Source organism: Kogia breviceps, chromosome 16 (genome assembly GCF_026419965.1).
Source record: "Kogia breviceps isolate mKogBre1 chromosome 16, mKogBre1 haplotype 1, whole genome shotgun sequence".
NCBI lineage: Eukaryota > Metazoa > Chordata > Mammalia > Artiodactyla > Physeteridae > Kogia > Kogia breviceps.
Window position 1 is genome coordinate 65,231,511 of NC_081325.1, and position 16,442 is coordinate 65,247,952.

At 43.8% G+C, this 16,442-nt stretch overlaps 1 protein-coding gene across 1 annotated transcript in view; it reads left to right on the plus strand.

Annotated features, from left to right (window-relative positions):
* Positions 1-1,210: 1,210 nt before the first annotated feature.
* CLDN10 (claudin 10) overlaps positions 1,211-16,442 on the plus strand; it is a 93,121-nt gene continuing 77,889 nt past the window's right edge. Inside the window, exon 1 of the mRNA XM_059042327.2 lies at positions 1,211-1,424. Coding sequence (XP_058898310.1) covers positions 1,211-1,424 — 214 coding nt within the window. The remainder of the gene's footprint in view (positions 1,425-16,442) is intronic.

Genomic DNA, 16,442 nt, shown 5'->3' on the forward strand with positions numbered 1-16,442 from the left:
TTAAAATAAAATAAAATATGGCCTTTGAATTATGACTAAAGAACAAAGAGATTAGAAAAAAGAAACAGGCAGATTTGAAAAAGAATAAAATGGAACTTCCAGAATTATTTTAAAAAGGAGAGTAATAGAAATTAGAAACTCTGCATGGGTTAACAGCAGATTATATATAGTTGAAGAAAAATTTTAAAAATTAGAACATATGTCTGAAAAAAATTCCCAGAATTCATCATGGAGCAATAAAGAAGTAAATAATTTTAAAGAGATTTTGAGACATAGGACCAACTAAAAAAATAGAGCTTGTCAGAGTCACAGAAGAAGATAAAGAAAGGATAGGGACAGAGGTGATATCTGGAGAAGGAAGGGACTAATGGTTCTCCAGAATTGATGAAAGCAATGAATCATCAGTTTCAAAAAGTTCAGTAAATCCCAAATACGATTTTTTTTTTAAATCCACACTTAGAAAATTAGTGAAACTGCCCAAACCAAAGACAATCTTAAAACCAGCCAAAGAGAAAATACAGATTAACCTACAAAGAAATGACAAATCAGACTCTCGATTTCTCAAAAACAACAATGGAAGCCCAATAAAAATATAATTATATCTTCAAAGTACTTAGTCAAAATGAATGTGTAACCCAGCAAAATTCATTTAATGAAATACTATATTCTGCTGTAATAATTAATGAACCATAGCTACATTGCTGAACATAGATGAATTTCACAAACATAATGTGTGAAAAAATTGGTTACAGAAGAAAGCTGCACTATGATTCCATTTATATAAGATTCAGAAGCATGCAAGCCTAAAGCAATGGGTCAAATAAGCCTTAACTGTTACTGTATAATTTGTACTTTGTAATATCTGGTCCCTGCATGGTTCATTAAGCTTCAGGATAACAAAAAATTAAACGTTAACTATGTGGCAGGAAAAAAATCTGCGAACTCAAAACCTTTAGAATCCGTCTACAAACTTTTAGTAAATATCCGTGTAGGAAGTTAGAAAGATCATCTTAGGTTACCTTTAAAATGCCATCGGTAAATCAGACTTTATCCTAATTTCCGGTCCTTCCTCAGGCCACCCGAGCATGAAGTACTGTCACCTACCCGCGTTAACTTGCTGCAACACTGGTCCAAGTGGATTGTGTCCAGTGCGTGCCTAGACCACCGCAGCGATCTGTCTGGACCGCGTCCCTGGAGACGCCTGAGCGACATGTCCAGGGCACAGATCTCGGCTCTGGTGTTTGGCGTCGGGGGCTTTGGTGCTCTCGTCGCTGCCACCGCGTCCAATGAGTGGAAAGTAACTACCCGAGCATCCTCGGTGATAACGGCCACTTGGGTTTACCAGGGTCTGTGGATGAACTGCGCAGGTAACGCGTTGGGTACTTTCCATTGCCGACCGCACTTTACTATCTTCAATGTAGAAGGTAAATATAATAGCTTTGTCTGGGGTGGAAGTAAAATGTCACTTTTCCCCTCACTGTGCTGAAGGGTCCGTATACAGTTGGCTGTTAACTCCGAGTACTTAATCCAAGTGCCAAGGTTTGCCTAGGAGGGACGGGGTGTATGAATGCTGGCTGAGAGAATTAAATCATGTCTTTTCTATGGCAAATAACTGCATGGATCTTTTAGAAATACCTAATGCGAATAATCGACTCCAAAGGAAGGGGCAGAAGTGACTGGCTTGTTTTAAAACAGGTTTTGATTCGCCTTGTGTCATGGAGGACACCATATATATACATATGGTAAACACACGCCGTCAGTAGATAATACGTTGTACTGTTCTGGTTTTTTTGCCTCACAGCGCGGCATGCAGGATCTTAGTTTCCTAACCAGGGTTGGAACCCATGCCCCCTGCAGTGGAAGCACAGAGTCTTAACCACTGGACCGCCAGGGAAGTCCTGATCATGTGTTATCCTAAGTCCCTGTACGTCCTCTAATATGTATATTCACAGTGATAGAAACATATGAGAAGATGGACAGTGTTGAGAGATGTAGGGGGTCTTCAAGGGGTTTCCATATTTTTAAAAAAATCATGTTTAGTGAAACAAGAAAATTTTAAAAAGTAGTTAAGAGAAATAAAATGCCCATGAACTTTTTGTTAGTAGGTTTTACCAAAAATATGTACGTAGACAAGCTTTCAATGTTAGGCATATTAGAAACAGTGTATTTTAAAGAGGGAAAAAATGTAAGGGGATTTTCAGTATAATCTATAAGAATATCAAATCATTATATTGTACACCTGAAACCAATATAATATTTAAATCAACTGTACTTCAAAAAAAGCCATTTTTATATGACAGGATACCTCCAGGGCCACAATTATTTGCTATCTGCTTGTATGTCATTATAAGAATCACTACCTGCCCCTGCTTTCTGCCTATTTGATTATGTTTACAAATCAGCTGCAGTTTGTGGGTTTATTATATTAAACATTGCCCCTGATGTTTTATAATATATAGACTTTTCACAATAAAATGGCAGCACTGTACCTTGGCCCCAATAAAGAAAATGAAATCAAATTTTAACTAGGAAGTTACTAAAGCATAATATTTTATGGGATTTTGTGTCAAGTATTCACGTCATTAGTCCACAGTGTGTGCCAAAGGAGGAAGAGAGGATATTTAGTTAAATCCAGGAGATTCTAATGACAATCAAGGGAAGTAGTCAAGCTTGGACGCCTCAGTTAGGCCTCCAAGTAACATGGACTTTGCTGAGCACCCATTAGAGGAATCAGTGCTAGTCTCTCTTCAGTCCCAGCTTCTAAACTTATTTTAGGATATTTCAAAATTCTCCTTCTGCTACGGAAGGTTTCCCTAGGTGCAGGGAAAATTATAAAAGGAGTAGAGTATTATAGGGACCCTGTTGTCATTCCACAGACCTCTTAGCCCATTCCCACCTTGAGGCAGCAGGTAGAAGTTATGTCATCTGGCTAAGTGTATTTTTTTGTTCTCTACTGGGTTCATTCTATGAATATATATATATATTTTTTATATATGTATGGTGTTATTACCCTGCATTCCCTATTCCGTAATGAAACCGAGTTATTGTGAAAAATAGGCATTCAACCTTAGCTCCAAAGTGGGCTAATTAATGAACAGTGTTGATAGTGGTCCAAATAACCTTGCACCTTAAAACTTTATCCTCTTGATCTTGTTTCTCAGTAGTAAAAATAATGTATTCTATGTCTGCTGTGTACCCTGCACACGAGAGGTAATTTGGAAAACGCTTGTCCACTGACAATGCTTCAATTAGAATTTGTAAAATTCATTTAACATAATCTTTCGAGTTCCTTCGTCCTGAATCAAAATCTTTATCAAAGATACAGGTTACTACAGAAATCTATATTCAACATCAGGAACACTGATTTATATTTCCAAGAAAATGGACACTCACCAATTTGGATGTCCTCATTCACACAGAGTCATTTCTGACGAGGCCGGCTGCTTTTCCTTTATTCTTATTTGAAAACACAACAGTGGGGTGTTAGGAAGCTTTCTATGCCAATAGGCTCTCAATCATCACAATAATTCCGAACTGAGAAAAAAACTCAGAAGCCAAAGAGGAATGAAAATGGTTATCATGCGTTTTAAAATAATAAACTGATTTAAGCCTCCATTCTCAATTTGAGACAAATCTTCTTAGACTTAGGCCACATTAAACCTCCTCTAAGAAAAAAAACCAGAAAGTCTTTTTAAACTGCTAGATTTTTTTTTCCTTGCTGGTTACATAACTTCACTGTCAAAGTCATACCGTCTTGTTGCTAACTAACCCACTTAGATGACCCAGTATAGCTACAGTTTTTTAGGAACTCATTTACATTAGTAGTGACTACAACCTTAAAAGATTTGATGTAAGCCAGCATCTCTTTGGACAAGGGGCATTTCCAGTTGTGAAAAACACAGGCCCCCTTCAACTATAGTTCTGTGGAATCAATTTCAGGACAACACCATAGGGACACTTGGAATTCAATCCTCACTGTGGACTGAAAACTTCTTGACTCAATTTCAAAAGCACTTCACTGTCTTTAGGTGCCATATCCACTCTAGGCTGTGTCTCGTGTTTTGTTGTGTTTTGTTTTTCTCTCTTCTCGATGTTAGTAGAGAGTTTTAACTGTGAAAGCAGAGCATCTCTCACAGGGAGAGCAGCAGCAGTAACTTCTGACGGGGAAGGCTGGATCCAGAAAGCATTGCTCCAAGGAGAGAGGAAAGCTGAATCGTGGTCGCCTTGAGGGCGGGGACCCGGTCTGTGAAGTTCTCCTTGTGCTCCAGGCACACAGCGGGCTCTGGATACATATTTGCAAAATGACTGAATGAACAAAATAATGAGGAGACAGTTTGTGATGAGGACAAAATTGTATTCCTGGACGAAGGCTGGCGGGATATAGGATGGATACTCAGGCAGGAAGAAGGAAGATGACTGGACAGCAATTCAGCAGACTGAACTTCAAGTTCTGACTTTTACTAACTAGTCTTAAGACCTTGACTTTGGTAATGAAACTCTCTGTGCCTCATTCATAACTTTCTTCCTCCTTATATTGAAAGAGCTGGATGCCAGGAGTCCCTTAAAGCCCGTTTCAACTTGAAGTTCACTCAAGAGCTTTACAATCCTTCACCACTTCACCATAGAAGTTCACTGAAGAAAGATGGCTGTAAAAGGCTCCTCTAACATTATTTCTCCTGAGAACTGTCCTTCCTTTTCTCCACTTATCTATTATCTTGGCTGGCTTCCTGGATCCTGACAGTATAGAATCTTATCTGCATCTGGGTGGAGATAGGTATGAATGATCTCAAACGACCATATGACACTAGTAAAGGTTCAGGGTTTCAGAGGAATGAAGGTAAATACTAATCTAGGAGCTGGTGGTCACAGGATGCTGGCTGCCTGTAGGAGTGTGGACCTCTCCTCACCTGCCTAGCCTTCACCTCTCTCCCCATCCCCTTATCAGCCAGGCCATAAAGATAGGGTAAAGGAATGGCATTTGCTAAAGGAAAGAGGTTTCTGTGGGTGTTTATTCTCACATAGGGAACAGGTGGGGATCATCTGATGTCATAACTTTAGATTTCTTCCTAGTTGAAATGTGTGCCTTAGTCTATGACTAAATAACAGTAGTAAATTTACATTTCAAACAACAGTAATACTAAATGAAAACTAATTACAGCCTCAGTGAGGGAAAATTGACTTGAATAACTAAGCTGTTTCAAAAATATTTTCAAAATAACACATCTGATAGATCTCTGCAGCCTTAGAAGGCGTTTACCTTTAATCTCAAGATACGTGTCCATTTGCTAAAATTCTGATTGCTTTCTGAGACTTAATTTTGTTAAATAAACCTAAGGTTAATTTTAATTCAGATTTATTTTCTTGTTGTCTTCCGAATGCATGTAAAGTTATCTAAAAGCATGTAGAAAAACTCAAGTTCTGTCTTTGGCAGTTCTCACCCCAAAAGAAGTGTGAGAAACATTCAGTGTGTTCTTATCCCAACAAAAGAATGGCATAGTTTTATGTTTACTGATGCAATCAATGACCCAAGGTAGGTGAATTGTATTTTCGCAGTAGACTCTGGACAGGAGGAGCCACCAGAAAATTGTCTCTGTGCCAAGAGAATTGGACCCACATGCTGAAACATGCCCATACCTTGTGGTGGTGAGGTTGGTGCCAGAGCCAAGGCAGCCCACAAGTGGACTTGGTCCTAAGTCAGTCTGCTGCAGGGTGTTCAGAGGTTTTCAGGACAGCCTGTGTCCATCAATAGCTCCTCTCTTAGAGGCCAGGACCTTATCTTACTTATCCTGGTATCCTCAGCACCCACCATTATGGTTGGCTCCTAGCAGGCTCTCAATAAAGGTTTGTGGATTGAACAAATCAAAGAAGAAATCATTCACTGAGTTAAATCAGAACATTTAATAGATGCATAGGGACTCTCCTCTCATGTCACCAAGCTCTGGCAAAGGGAGAAGCCCTAGGGAAGTGCTTAGTTGAAGAGCCATGAGTGTTTTTTATGATGAGATTCAAGAAGCACTATTCAAGAACGATTTAGAGCCTTGCTTCTTAAAGTGTGGTCCTCAGACCAGCAGTGTCTATATCACTTGGGAGATTGCTAGACATGCAGATTCTCAGGCCCCACCACAGACCCATAGAATCAGAATCTGCACTTTAACAACATCTCCAGGTGTCCCCCATGCACATAAAAGGATGAGAAATTCTGCTTAGAGTCTGAATCTTTGAGTCTAGACTTTGAGTCTGATGGACTCACCGTTTACTAACTAAGGGGTCTTAATCTCCCTGTGCTTCAGTTTTCTTACTGGTAAATGGCGATGAAACGAGATAACATAGGCGAGACGCACACCGTAAAGCGTAGCAGTCATTCCTATGAATACAGATTTCAATGCCTGGAGAGCTCACGTCTCAGTGATAGGAAGGTGACCGTTACTTCTTCTCCATCTATTTGTTTCCAGCCAGGACTGCAGCAACTGCTTCCTGGAATCCAAAACCTAATAGAAAGATGTCTCTGATGCCTTGTTGCATGTCTTATGTCATATTTATAACAAAGCGAAGGCTATTGTGCTCATGGGACTACAGTTTATGCTTATCCTACAGGTTAGGATTTGCTGTACCTTATAAGTCAAGACCACACTGCATCTAGAAGTCAGGTTCTCACCACAGACGTGGGCCTCTTCATTTTGTCAATCATACGTTGCATCTGCTGGAGATGAGGAGAAAAGGCCCTTTTCGGGCTCCATGGTAGGAGATAGAGCTTCACCAGAACTAAGGTGTGTTGTATGCTGGGCAGTCAAAATGGACAAAGTTTACTCAGATATTCCTGGCCCTAAGAGCTGGGAAAAATTTTGTGACACAGTTTAATATATTGATTTGAATCATATTTGCATTTTACAAAGTGCTTTCACATATATTATCATATTGATCCAAAAGATGGTATCATCCCCATTTTACAGACAAAGTAACTGAGACTCACAGGACAGCGTATTTATAACTTTGCATGGTCGTCTATAGAACTTTTGGGGAAATGTTCAGCATTCTGTACCAGCCCCAAACCTGCGTTTAAGTCCTAGCTCTGCCATTAATTTCTTGTGTGCCCTTGGGTAAGTCACTGCAATTCACTTCGTTTCCCTTTCTTACCTATAAGATGATAATGATGATGTCTAGTTCCGTACTTCAAGTTTGTGGGAAGATCAAGGGAAAGAATCCTATCCCATGAAATAGACTAGTGTATGTTTTTAAATGTACCTGGACTTTGTTTTAAAGTCCAGGGATGGTAAGACACACAGACATGAGACGCTGTCACGAAGGAAGAAGTTTTTACACTCACAGATCCCTAGAGGTAGGAGGCCTGGTTCCCCACACAGGACCCTGCTGGGAAGCACCAGAGTCGGTCAGGAGGAAGAAGGAGTGAGAGGAAAGCACCGGCGAGAGCCTTTATTGAGTTGTCTGGTACCCGGCCCTGGGTTGATTATGGCGGAGGAATATTGGCTTGATGTGCGAAAGCTCGACAAAGGACGTCACTGCGGTGTGTGCTTTGGATGAGCTGATTTGTCTCTGAAAGCTGCACTTGTGTGTTATGTCTAAGAATCTGCTGGCCCCGGGAGGGCAATCTTCCCCTCCGCTCACCTGCCACACCCGAGGCCCTAGATGCCAGAGCATGGAGAATGCAGAAAATAAGAAAAGGCAGTGAGCGCTGTGCGAATACGAGGTCCTTTGGTGGTGTTGGCGTAGGGAGGGCAGGAGGGGTATCCCACCCCCCTTTATGGCTTCTCACGCGTCTCTGATTGTCTGTATTTGTCTTCTCGGGGTGAATATTTTATCCTCAAGGGGATGAACTCAGAGGACACCTGAGCAAAGAGCATACTGGGATTGGTAGTTTTAAAACTTCCTGCCGCTGTGCGTTTTTAAGTAATTCCAGGGCACTTCAGAAAGCAGTATTGCTCTTAGACAAAGCCAGGATAACTGATCTGAATTTCAGGAGAACATTAAGAATTTTTAAATTCTTTAATCCTTTCTTAAGAAAATTAAGAATTGATGTACAGTTAAGCTTTGGCCAGATTTCTGTATGCATTACAGGAAAAACTGATGGCCCCAAATTAACCATTTGGTAAATGGCTATGATGCCATATTATGACTACAGAAGGAACCCGGTAAGTAGTTAATTCACTTATTCATTAATGAGTTCCTTTCATCAAAGCATTCGTTAGATTCCCGGCACAGAATATAGGTTCTGGGGGCTCAGTGAGGAAAGGACAGGGGCCTATCTCCGTGAATGTACTGCTTAGAGGGAGATGATCATTTAGCAAACGATTAGCCCAGAACGATAAGTGCTATCTGGGGTTAAGTTCAGGGCCTAGGCAGACTTCCCAGAAAAGCCAGTGCTTGAACTGTCTTGAAAGATGGGTAGAAGTTCACCCAGGAGAAAGAAAGGGAGGGCATTTCTGGTCACGGGTCTCATCCTGCCCTTATTAACTGCGTGACTCCAAGCAAAATACTTAACACATGAACTCCCCCGTCTGTAACATGAGAGTAATATTATCTACTTCAGAGGGTGGTGGTGAGGATGAAGCGAGTTAATTTGTGTAGAGCATTCAGAGCAGCGCCTGGCACATACGAGCAAAGACCTCAAGGCAGGAAGGAGCCGAGCGCCTCAGGGACCAGCGAGCACATTGGAAAGAGTGAAACGTGGATTTGCAGGAGGAGGTGAAGATGGGGTGCAGGTGCCCATAGAGGGGAACTTGCACAGGGACCTGTAAGCTCTCTGAGGGGGTTTCGACTTTGTCTTAGAGGAGCCGGAAAGCCGTTGAAACATTTTGAGCAGAGAATGCCTGCTGGGACTTGCATTTCCGAAGGATCCTGCAGTATTTCATGTGAGAACCTGAACCTCATGTGAGGGCAACGGTGGGGACAGACAAGGAAGGTACTTAGAGGTAGAACAGATAAGACCGAGTAACTTGGTGGCTCATGATGAATGAAGGGGTCACAGGTGCTCCGAGGTTCCTGCCCAGAGACTTGGGGGCAGTGGAAGGGGAAGCTGTCTGCAGAGCAGGTCCCACCCTAAGTTCCATCCCTTCTCCCGGGACAGTATTTTCCAATACATACCAAGATCTCAAGCAGTCAGATTCTCAACTTAATGTTTGGCTTTAAAAATCAATTGGATAGAGTGAAAGAGAATAGTTTGACTGAATTTAGTGTTTTTAAAACTGTGCTTTTTAGATGTTTAATAAAAAACAACAGGAAAAGGTAGCAGCATTGGGCTTCCCTGGTGGCGCAGTGGTTGAGAATCCGCCTGCCGATGCAGGAGACACGGGTTCGTGCCCTGGTCCGGGAAGATCCCACGTGCCGCGGAGCAACTAAGCCCGTGAGCTATGGCCGCTGAGCCTGTGCGTCTGGAGCCTGTGCTCCGCAATGGGAGAGGCCACAACAGTGAGAGGCCCGCATACCGCAAAAAAAAAAAAAAAAAAGGTAGCAGCATAAAGATTAATGCAATCTGAAGTGCCATTAATAGCATAAGAACATCCGAATTAGGAGGGTGATATCTCCCTGCTCCCGCATATTCCATAGTCAAATTCCATAAGGCTAGTTTGGGTGCCATATCTTAAGGAACATGAATACAAACCACATTCATGGATGGGAGAGGAGGGTAACTAGGAAGAGGGGAGGTCTTGAAATAAGTTCACATGGGCAATTGTTTCACCTGGAGAAAAGGAAAAGAATATGGTGGGTAAGGGTGAGAGGGACGGAGGAAGGGGAGGAAGATGAGTAGGACCACTGGGTAGACGTTACTAGGGAATCAGATTTAGGGGCTCTCTGAAGAAGAAACTTCTATCAGAGTTGCCCAGCAATGGAACAGGCTGTCCCACAAAGAACTGACTAGAAGTATCTAGAGGAGGCTGATGCTCCTCTATTAAAAAGGTGGTAGAAATAATTCCTGCACTGGTTGGGAAGACAGACTAGGTAACCTCTAAAGTCATATCCAGTTTGAGATCTGAGATTCTGTGAATATATAAAAAGAAAAAGAAATATTTAAACATCAGTATTCCTGATTTGCCTACTGACTTAAATATTTTTGGACAACTCATGGGCTCCGTGCTGGTTGCTTGGGAACAAGGCAATAAAAAGACCTGTCTTTGCCCTGGAGATGTTCATAGCCTAGAAGTTAAAGTAGTAAAAGTCAAAATACACATGTTATATTAATGTTATTATATTTAAATCAATATATTAATGCATATTAGAATCAATGTAGTAAATATTCAATTCTCTATCTTGAACTGATGTTTTAAAAGGTCCTAAGCAAACCCAAGGGACATGCCCCCTAACCCAGGGAAGGAATGACTGCTTCTAAATCCAGGCACAGAGCTAGTGCAGCTGGGCTGGGGGGAATACGAGAGGACACTTCCTGCCTCTAACTGGATATCTTTGGATCAATATTTTTCATTTATACAAACCAAATATAGTCCATGTATAATAAGCAGACCAGTCACCCAACTGGGAAACAGATTTTCTCCAGAACACAAAATGCGACTTTTGGCAAAAGGTGGGCAGGGGAAACAGAAGCCTATTTTCTCCCTGTGTGACTACAGCAGATGCTCTCATTTGTGCCCAACCAGCAAACCTCCAGCCAGTCGTGTCTGGGGATTTCAGCCTGCTCTGTAGGACTCCCCACGAAGCTCCTTCTCTATTGCAGGGGTCAGGACCCTTCCTCGGCCCTGTGCCCTGGCTCTGTGCTCTTCCTGCTTTGCTCAGCCTCCTAGTTCCTGCAGATCAGCTGATGCCCACTCTCCTGCTGAAACCTGGACCTCAGACTCTCACTTTGTTCTGCCGGCTGCTGTCTGGGTTCCAGGCAGTACATCTGTCTTATGACCGTCCTACCCGCTAATTCCAGCCTGCCTGGCCATTCAGTCCTGACCCAATGCCTGCTCTCAACTCGGAGCTCCAGACCTGGCTAGTCTACCCTCTGGCTCACCCATTTCCTCTGCTCTGAGTTCTGCTTCCTCACCAGAACATGCTCTTCTCCCACCCTGTGCCTTGGGAAGGACTGTTCTGCAAGCTGTGAGAACTGGGCGGGGTGGTGGGGGGGTGGGGACGGGAGAGGGCGAGGGAAGGAGTGAAGCAGGAATCACATCCACAGCCCAGCTGATCAAGGGAATGCTGTTGGTGGTGGTCTTGGTAGGTGATGGAGCCACAAAGAGGAGCCTGCAGACGCTATGAGAGAATTATCTGGAATCCATTTATATCACCTGGGAAAATACCCACGTTATCCTACGGACTCCCTCTATCCCAGATTCAAGTCAGTCCTGGGAGGGTTTGGAGCCTGAGAGACCTTAGCGCCCTCCCCAGGGAAATTCCTCTTCCAGCGGCAGCTCCTACGCTATCCTGTAGAGGGGTCAGCAGGTTCTTAGGGGGCAGCACCCCAGCCTCTGCCTGGCAGGGCTCTTTCTGCTGCGGCTTTCTGCTCCTTCGTTAATCCCTACTGGCGGTGCTGGGGGTGAGGGCGGGGTGTGCCTTTGAACCAAGGTGGCGAGCCATGCAGCTTGTGCCCCATTTACACTAGAGTCATAAAACAGATTCACACCAGCGTGTTCACACCCCGTGGGCACGTGCGTGTCCACAGACGCAGCTGGTTCTACAGCTGACTACACGTCCATACAAACTCTCACCTTGCAGACGCCTCTACACATCACACCCACACATGCAACTTCACCATGTAGACATCTCCCACGTATCCCATACCACCGTCATCAGAGTCCCAAGACAGACTTAGAGACCAAGACTATCACAGACAGGAATGTGGACCCGCTGAACAGAAACAGTTGAAGATCCCTGCTCCTCACGCCATGGTAGGAGATAATCCACATGGATCGGGGGTCAGCACAGCAAATGTAGCTCCCTGCCTCAGCCTCTGATGCCGCTTACAGGCCTATGGAGAGCCTAGAAACGACGTTTCATCACACTGTCATCTTCATCTACCAGCTCCTACTTTCAATCATCTGACCTCCTTCCAGGCCTTCCAGCTTCCTAAGTATTCCCTTGGGTGAAACTTGGTGTCCTGCACACTGTAAATACTCCATAAAGATCAGTTTCCTTCTTTCTTCCCTCTAGAGCACAGACCTCAAAACCTGACTTTCAACAGTTTCCCTACCTGTAAAATGGGCATGATAATAATATCCCCCTTATGAAAAAGATTAAATAAGCTAATAAATGAGTTTGCTATGATTGTGGTTTGCTCGAACGCAAATTCTAGCCTTCAAGACTGTTTGGAATCCTGATTTGGTCATCTTTGTATTTACCAACCTCCCAGTTTAGCATCACCCAAACGCCTCAGCTCCCTGTGATCTCGGTGGAATTCCTCCTGTAGAGGTAAAGACGTCTTCCACCCAGTCCACACTTGTCCCCAGATTTCCAATCCAAGAGGATGCAGCACACATTTCTCCTCCTCGCTTTTCCCAAACTGCGGATCCCACACCTTCTCAGTTGCCAAATCCCGCAGAACCTGCCTGCCCGCCCTCCCATTCTCCATGCGGGGAGGTTTGCCTTTTCTGTGGCTCAGCCTATGGCTTGCCATAGATTGGGATCAAATATCAGGAAGACATTTTCCGCTCTTTGAACTTGCTCCGATCAAGGCTCTCCAGCACTGCCAGATCGCACTTGCAAAACAGAGCTTCCTCCAGTTGAATTCTGGGCTTCATTCAGCCCATTTAGAGAGCACTCGCTCCGCGCCAGGCACCACGTGACACGTAATCGCGCCTGCTCCCCGGAGTGACCCGCTGCGTGGGGCGGCGCTGCTGCAACCAGGCCTGTTCTACACGTGAAGTAGCCAGCGCTGGGAGAAGTTTCGTAACTTGCTCAATTTCTTGGCGAAGGTGGTGGCCAAGGCGAGATTCATGCCCCACGGTGTGACTCCTGAATCCGAACACCTGACGGAAGGGCTCCGCGGCCGCTTCCCAGCGACAGGAACGCGTCACAGCGCGGTCCTGACTTGCCTTTCTCGTCCCCCTGCCTCGATCAACCTGGACTTTGTGCTTAAGCTTTTCCCTAGTCTGTGCCTCTGCTCACGCCGTGTGGGGCAAACGCCTTTCTTCATCACCCCCATCTCTCTCCTCCTTCCAACTCCACCTCCGGTGCCATCTCCCACGCAAAGCCTTTTCAACCTTCCAACCAGATAGGACCTTTGTCTCCACTGACCCCCCCGTAGCGCTTTGTACTTTTCTTTCTGTGCTCTTGTTTTTCTGGCTTGGATTGTGGTTACTTGTGTACTTGTCCTTTCCCACCTCTAGGTTATAAGCCCCTTGAGGACAGGGATTGAACAGTTTCTTCCTATCTCTTTCCCAGAAGATAAAATCCATAAAGTCCGTGCTCTATAAGGTGTATGTTGAATTAGTGAGGTTTTCTATTGAGATGAATGAATGGGAGCAAGTGTGGGACCATAGGGCCTGGTTCACCCTCCTTGGTGCCATCACTGAGTCTGTCTGGGTGGTGACCGGGCCCGTGTTTCTCCTCCTTGTCCAGCAGCACAGCACGATAGAAGTTTCGAAGCATCCTAGTAAACTCATCAAAAGAGCAAGTGTCTAATGTGATGTTTCTTGCTCTTAGGGAATCATGCTGCATCCTATTGGGAGCTTCTTGCTTTACTAAGAGCTATAAAACCATCCCTTTAATTATCCATTCTAGAATTCATCTGGAGTTTACTACCCAGCGTACTAATGGCAATTTCTGAAATGTACCCTTTTGAAATTTGGGGCATTTCCTTGACCCCTGCCCTTCTCTCTGGTCACTGCCTTCATTCTAAGATCACATCTGGTCCTTTCATTCCGATGTTAACATTCTGAAAAATCTTAGGCATCAGTCACAGTGTTCCCTTTGGGCCTTAGAAAACGGCTTGTATGTGAAAGGGGCAACGGAGAGATCAGAATGTGATAAAAATGGCTCTGATTGTTCGGATTACTCTAACAGACTCACTCTCTGAGGGCTTTCTATCCTCTGCGCGGTTCTGGGCTGAGTCCTTCTCTCGGTAATCAACGACTCTGAGATACAGATGTAGCTGTTGATCTTGTCCACGAATCATCCAGCCACGCAGGACCACAGCCAGCAGAAAAAAGAGCCCTGCGTCTCCTCATCCGATAGACTCTGAAGAGGGCCTGGGCGGCGTGGCCATTTCTGGGAGGGTTTACTCTCTGCATGTTATAAGCCGCTGGGTAAAAAGGGAGAGCATAAAGCGCCATTCACTGCAAACAGACCAAATTACACGCCACAACCTTCTCAAGATAGCTTGGTACCACGCGGGTTATCTGTGTTGCAAAACATGGCTGAGGCTGACTGCTTTAATTAGTTGTTCTTTCGCGGGTCTTACTTTATTTTAACTCAAATAGTTGAGATGAGGAGTGGAAATCATTTTCCAACAGTCAGTTATTTCCTTCCTGATTTTTTTTCCTGTCAGGATTGTCTCTTCGTTCCCTGTTCCCTGACCACACGCCCCTCCACAGCTCAACTATGCTTCATTACCTTCTTAAAATATGTGTAATTATCTTTCATTATGAACTGAATTGACAGGCCTTCTCTTCCTATTTACAAATCTGGATTCTTCCCTTAATCAGCCTGCAATCTTTTTTTTAACTTTTTTTCTTTTTCATATCTTTTTATTTTATATAGGAATATAGTTGGTTAACAATGTTGTTTTAGTTTCAGGTGTACAGCAAAATGATTCAGTTATACACGTATTCTTTTTCAAATTATTTTCCCATTTAGGCTGTCACATAATATTGAGTAGAGTTCCGCGTGAGGCACAGTAGGTCCTTGTTGGCTGTTCATTATAAATACAGCAGTGTGTACATGTCAGTTCAAACCCGCAGTCCCTCCCTCCTCCACACCCTTCCGCTTTGGTAACCATAAGTTCGTTCTCTAAGTCTGTGAGTCAGTTTCTGTTTTCTAAATAAGTTCATTTGTTTGTTTGTCTGTTTGTTAGATTTCACATATAAGCCATATCCTACCATTCTGTTTTTCTCTGTCTGACTTACTTCACTCAGTATGACAATCTCTAGGTCCATCCATGTTGCTGCAAATGGCATCACCCTGATACAAAAGCAGACAAAAATACCACAAAAAAGGAGAAAATTACAGGCCAATATCACTGATGAACATAGACACAAAAATCCTCAACAAAATACTAGCAATCTGAATCCAACATGACATTAAAAGGATCATAAACAATGATCAAGTGGGATTTATCCCAGGGATGCAAAGATTTTTCAATATCTGCAAATCAGTTAGTGTGATACTTCTCAACCTGTCTTATATCTTATACTTTTTATTTTATTTTTTTCTATGCATAAAAGTTATGCTCTGCACTACATCAGTCTATGGGAACAAATGCTATATCTTTACGTGTCTGCCCCAGTTCAAATGGAATCCAGGCAGCAACTCCAGACTTTTCCGCGGGCCCTGCCCTAAATATCTCCGACCTTCCTGGCAATGCTTGTGATGATCTCATTTCGTACTTACTGTTGTCTCAGGGGAGAACTCAGGTTCTTCTCAATAGGGCTCAAGTCCCACCACCAGCGCCACCACCACCACCGCTCCACCTCAAACTCCATCAGCCTTTCCTCTAAGTAAACACACAGGAGAGTAAAGGCTATGCATTCTATGCAAACGTAGCTTCTAGAACAGACTCCTAGGCATACCTGTCCCAACACCACCACTGTGCACAAGCTCCTCCCACCTAGAAATCCAGTACCCTCATTTCTCCTCAAGGTCATATTCCACCACTGCTGGCCTCTGCGTCCACCCTGTTTCTCCCTCCCTGTGTCACCTGCAGATACACTTGTCCCAAGGGTCCCAAGACGGTGACAATTTCAATTCACCGATGGGTAGGTGTTTCCCACAAATATACCCACAGTCAGGATGGCCAGGTCAGGATACGTTTTGATGTTGGTGCCACATTGGACCAAGACCTTGTCCCCTCCAACAATTTGAAGAAAATTGATGCTGAGACCATATCACTGATCAGGCTCCCCTCCTTCTCTCTCCTCCCTTTTATGGGGTTGATGGCAGGGTGGGAAGGGAAGTGCTGTCCTTTCTACACTCTGGCCTCATCTCAGAGGTTAAGTGGAGTTGGTAGTAGAGCAGGTGGTGTCTGAGGATGATAGGATGGAAGGGGGTCTGGGGGATGATGTTAGTGTCCTAGTGCCTTTCAGAAAACTTGACTCCCATGAAAATTTGTGAATATGAATAGATATTGAGGGCAAAGATGCTATCTAACTCTATAAGATATGTAATAACTACATGTAATGCAAAAGGACATTTGGGGGCCTAATTCTACCCCCTACTTTGCAATAAAGTTTGAATTCCAAGCATACAAATCCAGTTAAAGAAAAATGCCCCTTTACAGAAACCAATGGCTAGTGGACTTTTTCTGCTAGTGGGACTAGGCCATTCTCTCTACAGTTTGC